This window comes from Eptesicus fuscus, chromosome 3, assembly GCF_027574615.1.
Source record: "Eptesicus fuscus isolate TK198812 chromosome 3, DD_ASM_mEF_20220401, whole genome shotgun sequence".
Taxonomy (NCBI): Eukaryota; Metazoa; Chordata; class Mammalia; order Chiroptera; family Vespertilionidae; genus Eptesicus; species Eptesicus fuscus.
In genome coordinates, this window is record NC_072475.1 from 104,870,586 (window position 1) to 104,893,706 (window position 23,121).

General features: G+C 40.7%; 1 protein-coding gene across 1 annotated transcript; it reads right to left on the reverse strand.

Annotated features, from left to right (window-relative positions):
* Nucleotides 1-216: 216 nt before the first annotated feature.
* SELENOT (selenoprotein T) lies at nucleotides 217-22,042 on the reverse strand. Its single transcript, XM_054714090.1, has 6 exons — nucleotides 21,790-22,042; nucleotides 12,549-12,659; nucleotides 11,872-11,998; nucleotides 5,908-5,995; nucleotides 3,515-3,666; nucleotides 217-2,650 (listed from the first exon to the last, which is right to left on the reverse strand). The coding sequence occupies exons 1-5, from the start codon at nucleotides 21,924-21,926 to the stop codon at nucleotides 3,542-3,544; spliced, it is 588 nt and encodes a 195-aa protein (XP_054570065.1). The 5' UTR covers nucleotides 21,927-22,042; the 3' UTR covers nucleotides 217-2,650; nucleotides 3,515-3,541.
* Between the last annotated feature and the right edge of the window lie 1,079 nt (nucleotides 22,043-23,121).

Sequence of the window (23,121 nt, forward strand, 5' to 3'; positions counted from 1 at the left end):
TTTCCCCCCTCTCTTCCACTCTTCCTAAAAAAATCAATGAAAAAAATATCCTCGGGTGAGGATTAACAAAAACAAAACAAACAAAAAAAGAAGTCATTATAAAGTAAACATTATTTGAGGACACAAATTTTTACAACATAAAGTTTTCTAAATACAGTTAACATATAAAGTGCTCTAGCATAGATTTAATTACACAACGGAGGGGTTTCTTTCACATGAGCTTAATAAAAGTTTATTTTCACAATGTTTGAGAGGTAAGCCCCAAACTTTACAATCCCTCACATTTCTCTCATAAGGTTTTTTAAAAGCTTTAAAATTAAATATCAAATCATGCTTTAAAATACTTTAGGCTATTTTTAAATCTAAATTTAAAATTATGACAATGATAAAATGCCAACAAAGTCCCAACTAAAAACATTCAAAGTAAGAATTACCATTAGGATCCTGTTTTATTTTGATAGTGGTAAAGGCTGATCAACTGCTGTTGTTGATGTTAGTGCCATAAGTAAATACCACATGTATATTTTGAAAACATATTTGTCTTGCACATCTTGATATTGAGGTATAAAGCCATGTTTTGCCAACTTTTTTTTTATTAATCTAACAAATAATTTCTGCCACAATAGTAACTGTGGTAAAAACTCCAATAACATTAGCAAACCTGCTGTCATGTTCTATGGTCTTCTAATTAATATAGTACATAGACATTTATAAACTATAGAGCCACACAAATTTGCAAGCAATTAGAATTCTGAAATGTTAGGAATAAAACTATATTATAAATAGCTTCATTTAAACTTTCCCTTTTCCCTTAAATTAGTCTTTTCATAGTCATTCTTTCCATTTTCACTAAAACTCCATTAAATCCTAGATTTAAATATGGCCAAAGATAAAACAATATTGAGATGAATATCAATAAAATAGCTGAGTTTTATCAGAGTGTAAGCTACCTAAAGTTATTCTCTAAAAGACAATTTATCCACCCAGGGCAAACATGGAAAATGTTAATCAAATCTTCGGTTTCTTCACGATTGACCTGCCAGATATAGTACATGGGAACATTTCCAAGGCTCCAAGTTGAAAGGTCTAAATACCAAAAGATTAACTGTCACTAGTGGAATGTCCATCAGCTGAAGAAAGACCCTGGACACACTCAGAAGATAGGAAGTTTGAGCTGGTACAAATCAAGTTAACAAGGTTTTAGCCCTAGTTGAAGATAACAAAATGTTATTACACCTCAAAAATAAAAATCTGTAAATCCCCAGGTTAAATTGTATGAAATTAGGTTAACAGTCTGCAGTCTTAATGAAAAGGAAAAGCCATTTTAATAAATTTTCTGCAGGCTAACTTCCTGTCACCATGTTCCACCTCGAGGCTGTCACATCATGATCATTACCAGACATGCATTCAGCAAATATTTAATGACAAAGTATACAGTTGTGCTAAGTGTTTGTTTGGGGGACCAATGTTGAATAATCTCCAAACTTTTCCATAAATCCCTTTACTTCCACTAGCACTTTTATTCCTATATGGAGGCTGCAGTATGTTATGACTGTTGCTATATGGCCTTTTTTCTACATCATGATCCTACTTCTGCTAAATTCCCTTATAATCTTGTTAGAACTCTGAAAAGATATTAAACTCACTGAATAAAAAATTTTCAATTTTGTCCCTCAAATAAAATTCTGGTATGTTAGGCAAGTTAAATTAGACAAGTGATCTCCATTCATCTAATATTAATGTTGTAAAGAAGTTCAACTAAACTTTCTTTAATGAGACGAGTTTCAATTACCCTAAAAAATGGTAAGTGATCTATTATTTGTTGTGAATCTAAATCCCTAATGAAATTATCTGTAAGTCAAAAACAAAAATTTAAACAGACGACGGTTAAATATAACGTTAACAGGTACGCTGGGCAATAAATTCAAAGTTTTTATTTAACTTATATCTGCTTACTTTTTATTGAGTTTAGTATAAAGGCCCAGTTAATCAATTCATTAGATTGGTCAAGGCAAGACACTTGAACTATAACAGGATTTTAAAAGCAGTTGGTCTTTTAGTCGTTTCTCTGGTATTCCCACGCATGTGCGCACATACACACACACAAACTGTTAGAGAACTTTGCATATAGGATCTCCCCCCCCCATAATTTTGTATAATGTACTGTTCAAAATCTGCAGTATTTTGAAACCTATATAAGTAGGACATGACCAAATTAGAGATGTCTGATAAACTCTTATAAAGTGAGAACTTCAGCTTATTCCCAAAAAGATTAATTCTAAACAATACAAAAGGAAAATTCATATAAAATCACAACAGATTTAACAGACATCCTTGGGGAAAAAAATCAAATTCTAACTCATTTTGCAATTTTTTCAAATATGACTAAGGAAAAATGGTAGAAGTAGTAATTTTTAGAAAACTATTAACTCAGTGGATTGGGAGGAGAAAAATTACTATACAGTATTATTGCACTCCACGAATGTGCAGAATTCCAAAATGTGCCAGCACTAAAATCTCTTGCATTGAGGTTTTCCAAGAGGTACAACGAGCCTGCTAAGAAACATCTGGTCTGTACTAACAGTTTGCTGTCTTCAGTACAGGCCTTCATAATGTCAGTCACGCTGCTCTTGCAAAAATCCCGTAATGTCTGAAAGACATATGAGAAAAAGAATATTTTATTTCAACTTCACTCGTAAAATCAACTTCTTGATCAGAAAAGAACTGAGAACATCTCTGCTAAGCAAAAGTTAATACCTCTCCACGTTCACACATATTTGCTTATAAATTCTCTATCTTGAGTATGGTAAAAGAATTTTTATACTCTTAGAAACTAGTTATTTGAAGGTAGGGAGAGAATCTATATATATATATATATATATATATATAAAAAAGCCTAAGCAACCGTTTCGAGCAAATGACCGGAACAACCAGTCGACCAGTTGCTATGATGTGCACTGACCACCAGGTGGCAGACGTTCATTGCAGGAGTTGCCCCTGGTCGTCAGTGCATTCCCACAGCCAACCTCCCATGGCCAGCCAACCGCCCCTGGCCCCTCCTTCTGGGTCAGCAAACCTCCTGTGGTCCCTCCTTCCCATCCCTCCCCCCTGTCCAGCAGCCGGCAGGCCCTGGCCAGCCTGTCCCTGATCGGGACTGGGCAAGACAGCCCCGAAAGACCCTGATTGCCAGCCAGGCCTACAGACCCCATCTGTGCGTGAATTTCGTGCACCGGGCCTCTTGTATATATATAAACAAATAGTATAATATATCAATTCTGGCCATTAGAAGTTCATAGTCAAAAAAAATAATATTATAAGCCCAATTATTAAGCCTTGAAGATAACTTAATACAATCTTATTTGATCTCTTCTAAATTTTAATGAAGAAAACATCCATCTGTTAAATCCCAAGATGGAAACCTAAGTGATAATATATGTAATATCTAGTATCTTACTGATTCCTGATGCAAATAAACTAATATCTATACATAGTTCTTATATTTTTAAATACTTACAAGAGTTTTCAGTGCTGATAGGTGGGGCTATGATCGATGATGTGGGATTGAATCCATATGGACATTGAGCTTCATTTCATTGTCAAGAATTTGAACAAGCTGTTGCATGGATGGAAGGTGACCAGATTCCAGCTTAGACCATACAGGTACATCTATAAAAATAAATTGTACCAGCCCTCAAAATTAAACATGATTCTATAATAAACATTCATTCTACAAATATTTATTGTCTATGTACTCAGCTAAGAATAAAAATGTGAGCAAAAGAATTAGGCTTCTTGCTCTTAAGGAATTTACATTCTAGTAGAATTGAAAAAAATATATACAAATAGCTACAAAATCACAATTGTGTACTAAGAATTAAAACTAGAAGATGCTATGAGAGGGAGACCTGAGAGGCTGGAAAGGAGTCATTGCACTTACTTTGTTTGATTAATCTTCACCTGAGGATATTTTTTCATTGATTTTTAGGGAGAGTGGAAAAGAGAGAAAAAGAGAAATACTGATGTGAGAAAAACACATCGTTTGGTTGCCTCCTGCATGAGCTCCAACCTGGGCCTGCAACCAAGATACATGCCCTTGACCGGAATCAAACCCAGGACCCTTTGGTCCACAGGCTGACATTCTATCCACTGAGCCAACCTGGCTACGGCGCAACTACTATTATTAAAATGAGATTATAATTAAAAGTGAGAGCTGAGCCCTGGCCAGTTGTATCTAGTGGTTAGAGCATCAGCCTGAGGAACAAAGTATCATGGGTTCAATTCAGGTCAAGGGTGTGTATCTCAGTTGCAGGTTGTCTGGCCCCATGGGAGCGCATACGGGAGGCAGCCAATTTATGTGTCTCTCGCATCGTTGTTTCTCTCTCCCCCTCCTCCCTCCCTTCCACTCTCCATAGAAATCAATGGAAAAATATATCCTCTGGTGAGGATAAAAAAAAAAAAAAGAAAGTGACAGGTGAAATATAGAAGAGTGGTATAAGGGAGGCTGGAGTGGTAGGCAGGAACTAAGTCAGAGATCAACAAATTGCAAAGGGACAGATAGTAAGCATTTTCAGCTCAAAAAGGTATACAGTCTGTCACAGCTACTCAACTCTCCTCGTGGCCTGAAAGCATACATATATGAATGGGCATGGCTGTGTTCCAATAAGACTTTGTTTACAAAACACGCAGCATAAGATATGGTCCACAAAGTCTTGGTTTGCTGATCCCTAGGTACATCATACAGGGCCTTTTTGCCATCCATGTTAAATGTTCTGGTCTTTATTTTAAGAACAAAGACAGTTAATGAATTTGAGGCAGTGAAGCAAGAAGATGAAATACGCATTTTTAAAAAATCACTCTATTTGGAGCAGGTATCAGCCAATTTTTCTATAAGAAGCCAGACAGTAAATATTTTCGGCTTTATGGATCAAGAGGCAAAATCAAGGATATTATATAGGTTCTTTTATAACTAGAGAGATAAAATTAAATTTCTAAATGTTTTTCATTGATGAAACTCAAAACTTTAGGACTAAACACTAATTTGAATTTCATATAATTTCTGTGTATCACAAATATTCCTGTGATATTTTTAAACAATTAGAATGTATAAAAACTATTGTTATCTTGAAATATAGGCCATATTTGCTAACCTCTGGTTAGAGAATGTATTAGAGGGGAATAAGATAATTGTGGCTTAGACTAGAGTGGTGCCAATGAAGATAAAGAGATGGAAGACCTAAGGATGGGGACTGACTTTTGAGAAATGTAAAAAGTGGAACTGAGAAGACTTGGTAATCCATTAAGGTATGGAGAGTAAGGGCAAAAGTGATTTTACCCATTCTGACATGGGCAATTGGGCAGAATGATAATAGTGCCATTAAATAAATGAGAAATGCCAAGGAAAGAACAAATTGAAATATACAGGAATTACAGGAATGAGAAATAATCAAGCGTTTGGGAATAGAAGTTTAAGATTCTGGGTGTAGCATCTAGAAGAGAGATCTAGAACTCTGTAGAGCTATACATTCAGGCGTCATCATACAGATGTTATTTTTTTACATATGCTTTTATTGCTTTTTTAGAGAGAGAGGAAGGGAGAGGTAGAGAAGATAGAAATATCGATGATAGAGACACATCAATTGGCTGCCTCCTGCACACCCCCTTCTGGGGATCAAGCCCACAACCCGAGCATGTGCCCTGACTGGGAATCGGATTAGAGACTCTTGCTGCATGGGACGACACTCAATCCACTGAGCCATGCTGGCCAGGCCAGATGTGACTTTAATGCCATGAGAGTAGATGAGGCCAATATAAAGAGATGATTTAGCATATTATGAAAAGCAGAAAAGCCTCATGCTCACTATAAATCACCTAAAATTTATCACAGAATGCAAACTATTCAGAACTCACCATTCAAAGTTATTTCAAATGCACCTGTTGACATACACTGGTTCTCAATCATGTTGCTCAAGAAGAAAACCATCATACATGCATAGACCTAGAAGAAATTATAATTAAGTACAACAGGCATGGAATCAAAACAGCATGACAACTTAAGAAACAGTAACCTTTAAGTAGTCTCATTTTTTTTGTTAATTGCTATTTTTAATTCTATTTTAAAAGTTTCTATACAAACTATTACTGCTATCCCATATGTTCAATAACAATACACAGAAAAAGAAAAATGCAATATTAATTCACAGCTCCACACATGCTAAAGAACTTATATATGACTAGTGGCCTGGTGCATGAAATTCATGAACATTAAAAGGGAAGAGACCTAGACCCGGCTGGCCCCACCCCATCAAGCCCCGCCGGCGGGGAATGCAGCATCACATCCCCGTCCACCCGTGTGCTCCTCACCACACATGCTGCCCTGCCCACCCACACCTGCTGCGCACACAGCCTCCTGCTGATTGGTCATTACGGCGTGAGGTTGTCATGACTATTAGCATATTAGCTCTTTATTATATAGGATATTCATAATGTAGAGGCAGAATTTCTAGAGATCTCTTAATAGTCTTAGTAAGTTTAACAAAAGAATACCAGTGTAAGAAGAGTTCATTTGACCATTTTTATAATATAATGAATGAATTCACAAGAGACTATTGATGCAACAATCAGCAACTCCATGTTTTCAATACAACCTGCCCATGTTCCAAACAAATCATTTCAAGTCAAACTGTGAAATATGTATTTGGTCTTCTTCCCAAGTTACAGCACAGAGCATCTAAAAACCCTTGAAATTTCCAGGGTGATGGGAATGGGAAAGGTGTCTTTTCTTATGTTAATGAAGTGATTTTTGAACAGTACCTAAGGATGGAGCTGATTGCCAGAAAAGAGGAAAGCCAGCCAGGTGATTAGAGCATTGGACATTTCCGTTTCAGGGAAAAGAAGAGGGACAGGCGACCAAATTAGTTGCCAATTGCCAATGATTTAATTAATCATGCTTATGTAATGAAGTCTCCACAAAAACCCAAAAGGACTCGATTGAAGAGCTTCCAGGTTGGTGAACCTTTATGCAAAGACCAGAGGCCCAGTGCCTGGCCTGTGTCCTCTTGCAGTTCGGGAGCCCTTGGAGAGAGCGGGCCTAAGCCATCAGTCGGACATCCCTAGTGCTTCCATGGAGGCAGGAGAGGCTCCCGCCACCACCTCTGTGCTCACCAGCTGTGAGCCCGGTTCAGGGCTTCTGGCAGAGCAGCACTCCCCCTGTGGGAGCACACTAACCACCAGGGGGCAGCTCCTGCATTGAGCATCTGCCCCCTGGTGGTCAGTGCACATCATAGCAAGCGGTTGAGTGACCTTAGCATATCATTAGCATGTTACTCTTTGATTGGTTGAATGGCCGACTAGACAACCAGACACTTAGCATATTAGGCTTTCATTATATAGGATGCAAAAGGAAAAAGAAAAACGATGCAAGGAGAATGGTATGCCTGGAGAGGGCATGGATGCTCTCTTCCCATATATCTACCCTATGCATCTCTTCCACCTGGTTATTTCTGAGATATCCTTTTACAATAAGCTAGTAATCTAGTAAGTAAAATGTGTCTCTTGAGCTCTGTGAGCCACTCAAGCAAATTAAACAAACCCATGGAGGTGGCTGTGGGAACCTCCACTCTGTAGCCAGTTGATCAGAAGCACAGGTATCAACTTGGGCTTGCAACTAGTATCTAAATACCATAGTGTGTATGTGTGTATCGGGGGAGAGGAGGGCAGAGGAGATGTGTCTTGTTGGACTAAATTCTTAACCTGTGGAATCTGATGTTATCTCCAGGTGGATAAGTGTAAGAATTGAGTTGAATTCTCAGACACCCTGCTGATGTCCGATAATTGTTATGATGGAAACACACACATACACACACACACACACACACACACACACACACACACACACGTTTAAATTGGGTTCATGAACTCAAGAGACAAACTAAGAAAAAGTAGATAAGAAAGCACAGGTGTGTATATATATGTCTATCTATCTTACCTAATGAAAGAGAAACATGCAAATTAACCATCACTCCACTACGCCCACAGCCAATAAGAGTATGCAAATTAACCCAACAAAGATGGAGGTTAATTTGCATATGCAGGCACACAGTGGCTGGGAGAGGCATGACGCCTGCTATGAGGGGAAGGGGAGCGGCGGAGGGAACTACTGGAGCCGTGCTTCGGACAGAAGCGAGGACTTTCTGGCTCCCCCGGATTTGCAGGCTCCGGGCGGGCCGGGAGCAGGGACATGCCGACTCCCTGGCAGCCAGGGAGCGGGGACTTGCCGGCTCCGGGGCAGGCTAGGGAGCGGGGACATGCCTGCTCCCTGGATGGCCAACCAGTCGACCGGACACTTAGCATATTAGGCTTTTATTATATAGGACCAGAGGCCCAGTGCACGAATTTGTGCAAGGGTGGGGTCTGGGCCTGTCAGAGGAGGAGATGGCAGGAGATTGGCCAGCCAGCCGCCCCAATTGGGGCCTGATCAGGGCTGGGCTGTCTCGGGAGAGGGGCTGAGGGTGATTGGCCGATGGGCCCCACCCCCGATTTGGGTGGGGGAGGGGGCCAGTGGGGGGTCAGCAACCGGGTGAGGGGCTGTGGGAGATTGGCCAACCGGCCCCGTCTCTGATCTGAGTGGGTGAGCCTATCGGGGGCAGGGCTGGCTGGGGCGAGGAGCTGCAGGTTGGCTGGCTGGCCCCACCCCCAATTGGGGCAGGCCGGCTGTGGGAGGAGCTGCAGGACAAACAGGGTGGGTGGGCCAATCAGGGGTGGGGTCGGCGGGGGGGCATGGCCATGGGGGGTGGGGTTGACCGGCTGCCCCTCCCTCGATCGGGGGGGGGGGGGGGAGAGGCTGATCAGGGGTGGGGTTGGCTGGGGGGAGGGGCCACGGGAGGTTGACACAGTTCGCTGGCCACAGTGGGCGTCATAGTGATCAGTCATTCCAGCATTCCTGTTGCTGGCTTTTTATATATATAGATTATGTATATATTATATATATATATATATATATATATATATATATATATATATATATATATATATATATAATGTCTTGCCAGATATGATTAGCCTAATTATACAATCAAAATCAGGTTTTAAATTACTGTGTCCAGGTTCTACTAAAGTAATACTTCCCTATCCTTCAAGTAATAAAAAAACTTAATCAAAGGAGGAACCAAGATGGCGGCAAAGTTAAACAACTAAACTGCCGCCTCGCACAACAATTTCAGAAATACAACTAAAGGACGAAATGTCTACCACCCAGAACCACGGGAAAGCTGGCTGAGTGGTAGATTCACAACTAAGGAGAGAAAGGAGCACAAACGCTGAAAAGCTGAGGTACGGAGGCATGCGAATCCGACTGGTGGTGGGCGACTGGACATGCGGCTTTTCTTCAACCCGAAGGGAGACAAGCTCCTGATCACTCTGAAATCCAGTTTCTGGGGACACGCGGGGGACCCAGACGCCTACGGGGAGAAGCTGGACGCTCGGCCATCGGGTCAGAAAGTGAGAGTGACTTTTTTGCAGAGGTGCACCCAAAAATCCTTGTTTACTGCGCTGGAGCGCGGGACGCGGGGACTTGGAAACGCAGAAAGGCAGAGACGGCTGACAGCAGCCGTTGCCGTTTGCCACACCCCAGCCTAGTGACGCCCTGAGACCCCGCGCCACCCTGAGACCCCGCCCCGCACATTCTACAAACCCGCCCAAGGCTCCACACAGCGGCTTTTGCATATAAATGGCCTATTCTGTGGCAGCTTAACCAAATTAACTGCAGCTCCAGTCAGACTGCTCCAAAACTGCCCAAGCAAAGAGGAGAAAACTAGTTCTTGCTGTAGCTCCTGCTGGGGGGCCTCAGACAGTAGCTGATCTGCACCCCATTGGAGATCCAGACACTAGTGTATCTAGTGGTCGGTGTGAAACAACACCAGATTTCAACCACTCTCATAAGGGATACATTCAAGAGGCAGACTCAGTGAGCACCAAAGCCCTACTATGTCTCCAGCACAGCAATTCTTCCATTATAGACACAGCGGGTCCTCACAGCCAATTGGCCTGGAGGTCAATTCCTCCCAGTAACACCAACAACAATCAAGACTTAACTACAACAAGGCTATACACACAGTACACAAAGGGGTACACCAAGAGTGTCCACCTCAGGTAACTGGGAGGCTGACCCGTTGAACCAATAAGACACCTAGTACACAAAGCTACCCTACCACCTCAGGGAAGCAGCGAAAATGAGGAGGCAAGGAAACAGATCCCAAACAAAAGAAATGGAGGAGAACAAACGAATGGACATAGAGTTCAAAACCACAGTTATAAGGTTTTTCAAGAATTTCATGGAAAAAGCCGATAAATTTAATGAGACCCTCGAGGATATGAAAAAGGTCCAACTAGAAATGAAACATACACTGACTGAAATAAAAAATATTATACAGAGACCCAACAGCAGACTAGAGGAACGCAAGAATCAACTCAAAGATTTGGAATACAAAGAGGCAAAGGACACTCCTCCAGAGAAGCAAGAAGAGAAGAGAATTCAGAAAGTTGAAGATAGTGTAAGAAGCCTCTGAGACAACTTCAAGCATACCAACATCAGAATTATGGGGGTACCAGAAGGAGAGAGCAAGATGCTGAAAACCTATTAGAAGAAATAATGAACGAAAACTTCCCCCACCTGATGAAAGAAATAGACTTACAAGTCCAGGAAGCACACAGAACCCTAAACAAAAGGAATCCAAAGAGGACCACACCTAGAAACATCATAATTAAAATGCCAAGGGCAAAAGACAAAGAGAGAATTTTACAAGCAGCAAGAGAAAAACAGTTAGTTAGTTACCTACAGGGGAGCACCCATACTATTATCAGCTGATTTCTCAACAGAAACTATGCAGGCCAGACAGGAGTGGCAAGAAATATTCAAAGTGATGAAGAACCTACAACCAAGATTACTCTACCCAGCAAAGTTATCATTCAGAATTGAAGGGCAGATAAAGAGCTTCACAGATAAGAAAAAGCTAAAGGAGTTCATCACCACCAAACCAGTATTATATGAAATGCTGAAGGTATTCTTTAAGAAGAGGAAGAAGAAGAAAAAAGTAAAGATAAAAATTATGAACAACAGCCGAAACCGGTTTGGCTCAGTGGATAGAGCGTCGGCCTGCGGACTCAAGGGGTCCCAGGTTCGATTCCGGTCAAGGGCATGTGCCTTGGTTGCAGGCACATCCCCAGTAGGGGGTGTGCAAGAGGCAGCTGATCGATGTTTCTCTCTCATCGATGTTTCTAACTCTCTATCCCTCTCTCTTCCTCTCTGTAAAAAATCAATAAAATATATTTAAAAAAAAATTATGAACAACAAATACATATCTATCAACAAGTGAATCTAAATTTCAAGTGAATTAAAAATCTGAGGAACAGAATAAACTAGTGAACATAATAGAATCAGAGGCATAGAATCGGAGTGGATTGATAATTCTCAGGGGGAAAGGGGTGTCTGTGTGGGGGGTACGGGAAGAGACTGGACAAAAATCATACACCTATGGATAAGGACAACGGGGGGGGGGGGAGGTAAGAGAAGAGGAGGGGGTGGGAACCGGGTGGTGGGGAGATATGGGGGGGAAAAAAGGAGAAACAATTGTAATCTGAACAATAAAGATTTATTAAATTTTAAAAAACACACAACTTATTCTTACATAAATATGAAAACTAAAGCCAAAAGAGGTTAAGTGCCTTGCCCAGAGATAAAAAGTGGTTTAAGTTGAAAAAATATATGTAAACAGGTTAATCAGCAATAAGTACTTTAAAAACAAAAGAAAAACTCATTAAAACATATTCAGTGACAACCTAAAAACTTACAGTTGTCAAAGCTATTAAGTTACATACCTTATTTTCTTGGCCCCATTGCCAGATGCTAGGAGCTTGCATGCCAAAGAAAGCAAAAGGATCCTTGCCAACAATTATTAAGCCTATTAAAACTAGTTTGAAGATTGACAGGAAAGATGCTATGTGTCTATCAAGAGAAAAGAAAAATTCATCAGAAGCTGCAAATTCTCATTTACTTCAAAATTTCATTAATTCCAATGTATGTGTACCGACATTTTCTAGACACCAAATTTAAAAGTTATTAATTATAACTAGTGATAAAGATAATGACTAGTTTATTGAATAGTTTTAAAATAAAAATGTTATATATTTTAAATCAATCAAAAATTCACTTATAAGATTACTTATATAGCACTGGCCTTTAAAAAATACTATTATTTTAGCAGTATAGAATTTTATGCCACTGACTAACTATAAAAATGTGGGAGTTCATGGTCTATCGCCATAATAACAATTACAGAAAAACACATCTTTTGAAGAATTGTCATCTAGAAAATGATTCTCCTCTTCTCCTTTCCACAGAAAAATTCTTCTAAATTTGCTTTTTATGACCGTATTCTCTGTGTATTGTTACAACCAACTAAGAAATGATAATAACCAAGAAAGTTAATTGAACCACTTCACAAAAGTTTATGAAGTCAAATTCTTTTCCTCCTAAGTCACTAAAATTTACTTACCTATATATTGGTTGAGGGAGGTAATTCTCTCCTTCAATGCGGATGTCTGGGTACCGCTGGCTAATAACCCGCATGTACTCCTCAAACACCCGCCTATAACCTCAGGAAACACTGCAGAAAAACAAAAAAGCTTCCTGTTAAGTGGTTTAAAATATGCCTAGATTGCTTTAGCAGTTGGACAAAGCCTAAAATTAGCAAGATTAAAAGTGTTTCTCAAGAACAGTCACAAATTAATAATGACTGATGCTGGATAATGGGTATGGGGAGATTTTCCCCCACAAACTTCACATATTTAAGTTACCTCACCCTCAAGTAAAACCCTTCCATTAGTTATTAAACTTTATAGATTTGGGTTACTGTTGATCAACAGCAAATACCTACTCACATATGTCATTGTACTTTGAGCTCTCTAATCAATTTGGCTTTTTAAAAAAATCAATGATTACATAAACACTGAAATAAAAACAACTTATTCATCTGAAATAGGGACTTTCAAAAATGGGGATAAGAAACTTAAAAAAATACCAAGGCAGGAGACATGAAACTCAGGTTCTTATTCCCCTTCTGCCCCTAACTGGGCAGACATACCTGCTTAATCACAATAAGAGGAACTTAAATAACTTTTAGATCCCTTCTGACTTTAAAATTTAATTCCACTTTGTGAAGGAAAACAAAGATTGGGAAGATAATTTTCAACAATATGCTAGTAATCCATACCATTACTCCAGAAATTAAGTCAACAGCACCCAATCAACTTGATTAAAATCTCTGAACTACTAGATTATGGATATGATATATGCTGCCCGACAAGAAAAAGGGAAGAATGCCACCAGTGCATATGTAAGAGAGGAAAAACGTATACTGATCAAAGCAATTGAAGACACAAATAAAAAGATATCTCGTGTTCATGGGTCAGAAGAATTAATATGGTTAAAATGTCCACACTACTCAAAGCAATCTACAGATTCAATGCAATCCCTACCATAATTCCAATGACATTTTTCACAGAAATAGAACAATCCTAAAAATTTTATGAAACCACAAAAGACCCCAAATAGCCCAAACAATCTTCAAAAAGAAGAATAAAGCTGGAGGCATCATACTTCCTGATTTCAAATTATATTACAAAGCCAGAATAATCAAAACAGTATGATATTGGTGCATTCTCCCTCCCAGATGTACCCCAGCACCTGGCCCTTCTCCCTCTTCTTCCCTCACAGGTGTGCATCTCCTAAATTCTAAGGGTCCCCAAGAGACTTGCAACCACGAGCAATGGGCAGTAGCAGCTCCTCCCAAGCTAACCCCCTGAACCTGTCTCCAAGGCTGCCTTTTCTCTGATTTTTCAATGGGATGACAGCAGTCCTGTCTTGGCTCACTTCTTTTCACTGTGACTTTTATTTCTCAGTGAGCCAAAGCAGCCCCACCCAGGCTCTCTCCTCTTGCTTCTTCTGCCCTAAGCCCTTCCTTGTTTCACTGTCCCCAACTTTAATAAATGTACTCTCAAATGTAAAACACACACACACACACACACACACACACAAACACACACACAAAGTGTGGTATTTGCATAAAAACACACAGCTCTAGCCAATTTGGGTCTATGGATAGAGCATTGGCCCACGGACTGAAGGGTCCCAGTTTCTATTCTGATCCAGTGCATGTATCTCAGTTGCAGGCTGGATCCCTGGCCCTGGTCAGGGTGCATGCGGGAGGCAACCAATAGATGTGTCTCTCTCACACCGATGTTTCTCTCTCTGTGTCTCTCCTTCTCCCTTCCACTCTCCCTAAAAACCAAAGGAAAAGTATCCTGGGGTGAGGATTAATAAAAAAACAAAAACAGACACACAGATCAATGGGGACAGAATAGAGAGCCAACAAATAAACCCATATATGGTCAATTAATTTAAAACAAAGAAGCTAAGAACATTCAATGGGGAAAGGACAGTCTTTTCAAATAATGGTGTTGAGAAAACTGGACAGCCACATGCAAAGAATGAAACTGGATCACTACCTTACATCATACACAAAAATCAACTCAAAATGAACTAAAGACCTGAAATCATAAAATTCTAAAAAGAAAACATAGGAGGGAAAGCTCCTTGACAACAGTCCTGGCAATTATTATTTGGATTTGACACCAAAGCAAAGGCATCAAAAGCAAAAATAAACAAGTGGGACTACATCAAACTAAAAAGCTTCTGCACAGCAAAGGAATCCATCAACAAAATGAAATGGCAACCTACAGGAGAAAATATTTTCAAATTATCTGATAAGAGGTAAATATCTAAAATATATAAGGATCATACAACTCAATAACCAAAAAATTAGGAAAAAGGCCCTGGTCGGGTGGCTCAGTTGGTTGGAGTGTCGTCCTGTACACCAAAAGGTTGTGGGTTTGATTCCCAATCAGGGCACATACCTAAGTTTCGGGTTCAATACTGATCTGGTGCATACAGGAGGCAACTGATCAATGTTTCTCTCTTACATCGATGGTTCTTTCTCATTCTCTTTCTCTCTCTCTCTCAAATCAATAAAACATAACCTCAAAGTGAGGATTTTTTTAAAAATAGACAAAGAACTTGAATAAACGGCCAACATGTACATGAAAAGGTGCTTAATATCACTAAATACGAGGGAAATGTAAATCAAAACCACAATGAGATAGCACATCACACCTGCTAGGATGTCTATCATCAATAATGAGGAGATAAGTTTGGAAAGGACATGGAGAAAAGGAAACCCTGTACACTATTAATGGGAATGTAAACTGGTGCGCCACTACAAAACAGTACATAGGTTCCTTAAAATATTAAAAATAGAACTACCATTTGATCAAGCCACTTCACTCCTGGGTATATATTTGAAATAAATTAAATCACTATCTCTAAGAAATATTTGCACCCCCATGTTCATTGCAGCATTATTTATAATACCCAAGACATGGAAACAACCATGCCGAATGAATGAATGAATGAAAACATGGCACAGGCTCAGCCTATTGGTTCAGTGGTTGAACATTAATCTATGAACCAGGAGGTCACTGTTTGATTCCTGGGCAGGGTACATGTCCGATTGTGGGCTTGATACCCAGTAGGGGGCACGCAGAAGACAGCCAATCAATGGTTCTCTCTCATCACCGATGTTTCTATCTCTCTCCCCTCTCCCTTCCTCTCTGAAATCAATAAAAAAAAATATTTTTTTAAAAACATGGTACATATGATACAATGAAATATTATTCAGCCAAAGAAAAAGGAAACACTGCCATTTGGAATAACACGGATGGACCTTGACCACATTATGCTAAGTGAAATAAGTTAGAGAAACACCATTATTACAGATTCTACATATAAGTAAGATCTAAAAAAGTTGAACTTGCCCAATCAGTGTGGCTCAGTGGTTGAGCATCAACCTGTGAACCAGGTCACAGTTTGAGTCCTTGTCAGGGCACACGCCTGGGTGGCCGGCTTGGTCCCCAGTAGTGTGCGTGTGCAGGAGGCAGCCAATCCATGAATTCCCTCTCATCACTAATGTTTCTCTCTCTCTCCCTCTCCCTCTCCCTCCCTCTCTGAAATCAATAAAAATATTTCTAAAAAATATAAAAAGTTGAACTCACAGACAGAGTAGATGGTGGTGGCCAGGTAGTGGGGGTCGGGAAAATGGGGAGATGCTGGTGAAAGGATGAAAACTTCCAGTTTTAAAATTAATAAATTCTGGGAACCAAATGCACAGCGTGATGACTATTATGAACAATACTGTACTGTACACTTGAAAGTTGCTAAGAATCGATATTAAATGTTCTCACCACAACGAACATAATTATGTGAGATGATGATGTGTTAACTAACCTTTTGTAGTGTTTCACAACATACCTTGTATATGTTTATCAAATCATCGCCTTCAGTATATACAATTTCTATTTGTCAATTACACTTCAGTAAAACTGGGAAGGGGAAGGCGGATGGTACCATCATAGCAACAGAAGAGCTTACAAATTCAGGTAAGATTGTTAAGTAGTTAAATATATTAAGTTCTAAGTTAAGGAACACATAAATATAAAGCAATGAAGGTACCACTTGGTACAGAAAAAGCAGGATTAGCAATTAAGTTATAGCAGAATAAAACCTCAGATGACAGCTTTTTTAATTACACTGTCATCAATGAAAAATGCCAACCATCATCATCAACCCAAGAAAAGGGCATCAAGTTTATGTCTGACAGGGTGAGACAGTCCAACTATCAATAGATCTCAACTTAAAAAAACTCACTTTTAAAAAGTGAGAAATTCAGTCTTTCTTAACAATTAATACTTCCTCTATATTTAGAATAAAAATTTCATGAAAGATTATGTCACTAAAAAGTAAGAAATTTTTTCAAAGGGAGACAAATCTCCATAGCTAAGTTCTTAAAAGAACTTATAAATCTCTAGATACCTTATCTTAACTAAGCATTCACCTTATCTAATATTTTCTTATTACTGTTCTTAGATTCACCAAATATTTTATTTTGCCACAACTGTGTTTTCTGTACGAAATTTTAATGCTTCTATTATACAAATAATCTAGATTACCTAGGTACCTATCTACCTTGAAACCAAGAAATGCCACCTGAGTTCAATGCCCAAGTTTGCATTGGTATTTACAATGAAGTTGATTATTTAAAATAACAGTATCTAACTTTTAATGCAGTATTTTCAGAACTAGAGACCTAATTGAGTTGAAACTTCTTTTTTTATAGATGAACGGAAAAACATGAAGCCCAGAGAGATCAAGTGACTTTTCCATGGCTATACATCCATGTATCATTTATTAATTCACTCAAATATTTATTGAATGCCCACTATGTGTCAAGCATTATATTAGGCAGTGGGTAGGTAGTGGTGAGTAACCTTAGTTAGGGCTGAGACTAGAATACAGACTTCATGACATGAGATTCTGGGCCACTCCACTAGATCCCAATAGAACTATCAGATAATACAAGAGCCATCCTTCCCTGTGTCCAGGAAGTAAGTTCTCTTTGACCACAATGCCACAGTCAATTGCTCATTTAGTTGGCCTCCTGGTGGCGAGATCTCTGAGGTTCTTCCATGGTGAAGACACAGCCTCTCCCTCAAGGAGACCTAAGCCTGTGGGTCACATTTGCTCTAGGAGTCCAATCCTTCACCAAGGGAAGCCCAAGAGCCCCAGCTAGAGAGCTGTGTCTCTGTGCAGACAACACTATTGGTAGATTCCTACTAGTTACCCATTTGTCTGGCTACTGTGCTCAGAAGCCTGACTCTATCCTCAGTTCTCCCAGTCCCATGTCTCAGATCTTTGCACCAAACTCCAGATGAAACTAGCCCATAACCTTGAAATTCAAAAAAAGACTTTAAAACTGTAACTTTCTTATTTTGAAAAATGAAGCAGTTTACAAGACAAACAAACAAAAAACACCGTATTTTTATACATAAGTATTTCTTCTCTATATTTGCCTTCAGACTCATAAAGAAAAACCAAGGAACTTTTTTCCTATATAATTGTTTTCCTCAAAATAATTTTTTCTTTTTAAAAAATATTTTTCTATTGATTTCAGAGAGGAAGGGAGAGGTGTGTGGGATCCCTTGTCACGTCCCGCGTGTTTCAGATATCCCGTTCGGGTCCGGTTTCTGGAGAAGGCCGCAATCAAAATGAAGAGAAGCTAGAAAAGAATCAATTTGGGAAAATGTGGGGCCAGGCGGGAGCCCACCTCTAGTGGGAGGACTTCCAATTGCTCTATCCCTTTTATTAGAGTTCTGAGATACACCCATTGCCCTTAGGCAGGTAATTCCAGTAACAGACAGATGATCTTATCAATAAGGATTTACATGATTATTTGGTGGGGAAGTTGCCTCAGTTACCATCGTCTCAATTAGATAGGGAGTGGTTGGCTCTGACCTTTAGCTTCAAGGTTGACCAGCCTTGCCGGGTTCCCTTTTCACATAACTACCAAGTGACAATGTTCGGTTTCCGGCAGAGAGGGATAGATAGAAACATCAATAATGAGAATCACTGATTGGCTGCCTCCTGCACACCCATCACTGGAGATTGAGTCAGGCATGTGCCCTGACCTCCTGGCTCATAGGTCGACACTCCACCACTGAGCCATGCTGGCTGGGCTCAAAACAATTTTTCTGTTTTGAAATAGCAATCAAGACTGCTGACAGGATATAAAACATACATAGTGTTTATCAAGGTGGGCAAAATGTTAAATTAAAGGCAAACATACATGGTAAGGAGCAGTAGTCATTCCATAGCAACTATCATACCCATATCTTTCAAGTTATTCCATTCTTTCTGGGTCAGTGAATAAAACTATGACTTCTAGTATACAACCAACAAATAAGTATCCAAACATGCTAAAAGTGTTGCAATAGCTGCCCATTCCTTCTGCCCCTGGGCCAAAGGTCCTTAAAAAGTAAATTTAAACTTTGAAAAAAATCTTAAAGTTAAGTCCTAATCACTGTGCAAATCTAGTAATATGAAATATCTTACTTATGGAGTCAACTTTTGCAACTGCTCAATCTAAAATATTTTTCACAATACTTTTCTAAAAGAACTTGCATATAAATTAGGTGATTTGTGTATAATGAATAGAAAGGAAATTTAGGAAATACAGAAAAATCCTTTGTCCATGCTATTTCAAATAGATTCTGTGGTTTTTAAAGTCTGTCATGTTTTTCAGTCTCCTAATTCATGGTGCCAGCCAACCCACTTTTCCCTTTTCTTCTTCTTATTCTTTTTTGTTGTTGTTTTTAATCCTTACCCCAGGATATTTTTCCCATTGATATTCAGAGAGAGTGGGAATGAAGGGGAAAGAGGGGAGAGAGTAAAGTAAACATCATGTGAGATATACTGATTGTTTGTTCCTGGCACAAGCAAGTATTGAACAATTATTTATTGAAAAAATATTGATCGTAGAATAGGAAAGTTTGTTTTAAGCTATTCTGCACAATGATCTTTCTCCCTTCAATTCCATTTGTGTGTTGTATTGCTCTTTTGTCCTATTAGCAATTACAAATGTGTACAATTAACAGATGATCTATTGAACTAAAGTTAGAGTACTCAAGAAATATAAAATAAGGGAAAAAAAGCAAGTGAAAGGAAGGTAAAAATTAGTTATCTTTTGCTAACAGTGGTGATTACTGAACGACTGCATTTTACAGCACTCAGATTTCAAATAGAATTAAAAGAATTTTCACATATTTATCCTCAATTGTCTTAGCTTCCTCTCCTTTCCCAAACAATCTTGCAAAGGAATGTCCAAAAGATTCCACCAAAACCAATATTCACCTTACTATATACAGATTAATCTCAGGGGGAGGAGGAGAGTAACAAACAAGCTAAATTTACCTGTATTTGATAGGGCAATTAATAAAGTTATTTCTCATCTACATATTTAAACACACACACACAGGATCATGTGGTGACTGTAGAGCTTGCCAGGGGAGAGCCAGGTGTGGGGTCCAGTATTACCACCTGACAAACTCCAGGACTCACTGCCCCCCAGAGAAGAAAGGTGACAAATGTGAGGGCACTGGGCCTTTCTTCTCACCAGGGTCTGAGCGGTTCTTTCCACAGGCCATCTTCTTCATCTATTCTAGATCCCAGAGCGGGGGAAGAGTGGGTTCTTGGTACTGACGACTTGATCCTGTGGTTCACCTTAGGCCATGCTGCTCGCTGCCTGACTGTTCCCGCCCAGGGACTGACTCTGACTGAGTCCCAGACTGTTCCCCTGGACAGGCAGGCTCTCACAGAGGGTCCTGCACTTACTAACGTTCCCCATCACAGGGGCCAGGAAGGATTACCACAACCCCTTCCCTACATGAAGATACTGGCCTAGCCACAGGGAATTCCTTGACCTGATACCTTCCCACACCCAGAGAAATAGATCTCAATTTTTAAATTTTTGTTTGAAATAAAGTCCTTAGTTAGCCATGAAAAACAAAAAACAAACCTAAAGCACTTTTGTATTTAATATGCTCAGGGTGACTGCAAATGAAAACTCTTAATAGATTTTTGGGACAAGTTTGTTCTTACAGCAAAAAAAGAAACAAAAATTAAGTATCAAAAGTTCAAATGAGCCCTGACCGGTTTGGCTCAGTGGATAGAGCATCGGCCTGTGGACTCAAGGGTCCCAGGTTCGATTCTGGTCAAGGGCATGTACCTTGGTTGCGGGCACATCCCCAGTAGGGGGTGTGCAGGAGGCAGCTGATCGATGTTTCTCTCTCATCAATGTTTCTAACTCTCTATCCCTCTCCCTTCCTCTCTGTAAAAAAATCAATAAAAATATATATATATTTAAAAAGTCACCTTTTTACGATACAGGATTCTAATTTCTGTGTTTTTACAATTTTTATTTGTTTATTTAATCTGAGTCTTTCACACCTCCGACCCCATTTACCTTATTATACTGCATTACTGCTCTGCTTCTAATACATAACCTGGTAACAACAGAATCACTTACAATGTCGGAAACTGCTGGGATTTTTTTTTCTATGTCTCTGAATGCACAAGAGAAAACCTGAAAGGTACAAAGGCAACCCTCTGGAGGCGGGTGTAGGGAAAAATGAGGGTGAAGACCCCGCTGCCCCGGAGAGACGGTGGTCAGAAGAGCAATGTACTGCTTTTCCCACTTCGGAGATTGCAAACCGGGAATCGGCCTCCCCGCCGCTCCACGCCCTCGGCTGTCAGGAGCTCCACGCCCTCCCTCCAGGGCTCCGGCCGGTAAAAGCTCTCTCTCACTCGCGGGTCCCCTCCACGACCCGGATTAACCTTCACCTGGCGGGGCAGCGAGGCTGCCGGGCGCACCCTGGGCAAGGCAGAGGAAGAGAACCGGGCGGCGAGCGCTAGGAGCGCCTCAGCCCACGCCGCGCCGACTCCCGCCCGGCTCCGCAGGCAGCAGGGGCCGCCATTGGCGGGACCCCGCCGACCGGTCCTCGGCACTGACAAGTGTCCCCACGTCCTCGCCTTTCGGTATCTAACCTGCTCATGCCCTCCCTTCCGCATTCCCACCATTCGGGAACCAAAATGGAAGTGAGCAGTTGTGCCTGGAGGGAGGGAGGCAGGCCTGGCCGTCCGGGGAAGGGCCCGGGGCAGGCAGGCTGAGGAAGGCTGCCGGCGCGGATCGCGCCATCCAGGGGAGGGTCAGCCCGCTAGGCCGCGAAGCCGCGGACTCGCGTAGCGAGAGACATCGAGCAGAGGCGCCGCGGGGCGACGCGCGTACTCACCAAATCTGGAACTTGAGCAGCGGGCCCGTGGCGTACTGCATCTTTAACCTCTTGCTAGGCACGCCGCCCAGGTTGGCCGAAGCATCGCTCCGGACCAGCGCGGACGCCGCCACCAGGAGGAACAGCAACAGCCTCATCTTACTCGAGCCAGCCCCTGGAGCCGCTCTCGGTCTGACTGCAGCCGGCCAAGGCCCAGCAGGAGCCGGGAGCAGCTCCCACAGCGCAGGCGCGGTCCGCCAAATCCGGGGAGGGAGGCAGGGGTGCGCCTGCGCGGCCCGATTCCTGCGCATGCGCTGCGAGGGAGAATGACTGGTTTCACTGTCCGGCACCACCATCTTGGTTGTGTGCGTAGCCGCCGGGTGAGAAGAGAGAAGCAGGGAGGGGAAGTATCCGCTGGTTGGGGTGTCCGAGTAGCCTGTTAATGGTAGCTCCTGGCACACCTGGGTTCTACACACAGTTCCTTACTGGACGGACTTGATTCAAGTGTGGGAGAGAAAAGAGGAAGCCCAGGCCCTCTTAACCGGAATGCGTAACTGTTCGGGGTGCCTTGCTATGGAGTTTCATTTTTGATCTTATAATATTGCTCTCTCGTAAAATAATTTAAAAAAAAAAAAAAGAACTTTGGGAAATTTCAATTGTATACAAGAACAGAATGACCGTAATGACCTTTAAGAATTAATGGTATTTTTACTATCTTGATTGTCTATAGCTCTAACTTCTCCCCCCAGGGAAGCAAATATCATCACATCATTTCAGCCATAGATATTTAAGCATGTACTTATTTTTTTAAAAAAATAGAAAGTCACTAGTCTTTAAAAATAAAAACCTGACCACAATACCATTATCCCACCTTAAAAAAAGTTACTGTTTTTAATATCAAATATCCAGTCAGTGTTCAGATATCTCCTGTTTTAGTAAATACTTACTTTTCTATTGTTCACTTATTCAAATCAGGACCAAAACAAAATCTGTTGTCATTAGTTGATAAGTCTTTTGGTCCTGTCAAAACCTTGAAGTCCAAGAATACACCAGGAATTGAAAAAGTGTCCTATATTATTCATTGCAGCAAAGGGGAACACACACCGGGGGACCAAGGGCAGTCTCAGTAACAGGGTGTTAGAAAGATGGTCCTATTTGGGCTTTGATTGGATGATTTGGGAAGAGTGTCGGGGGTGGCAATGGAAAATTTGGTCATACTTTTAAAAAAAAGTCTCAGTATTAATAAGCATTGGTAGTTCTGGCTCATTTAGCCCAGGTATTGCAATCATGAAATACATCAGATATGAGTTGGAGGAACAGTTGAATAGGAAGTTCTCAATAAATGTATGTACA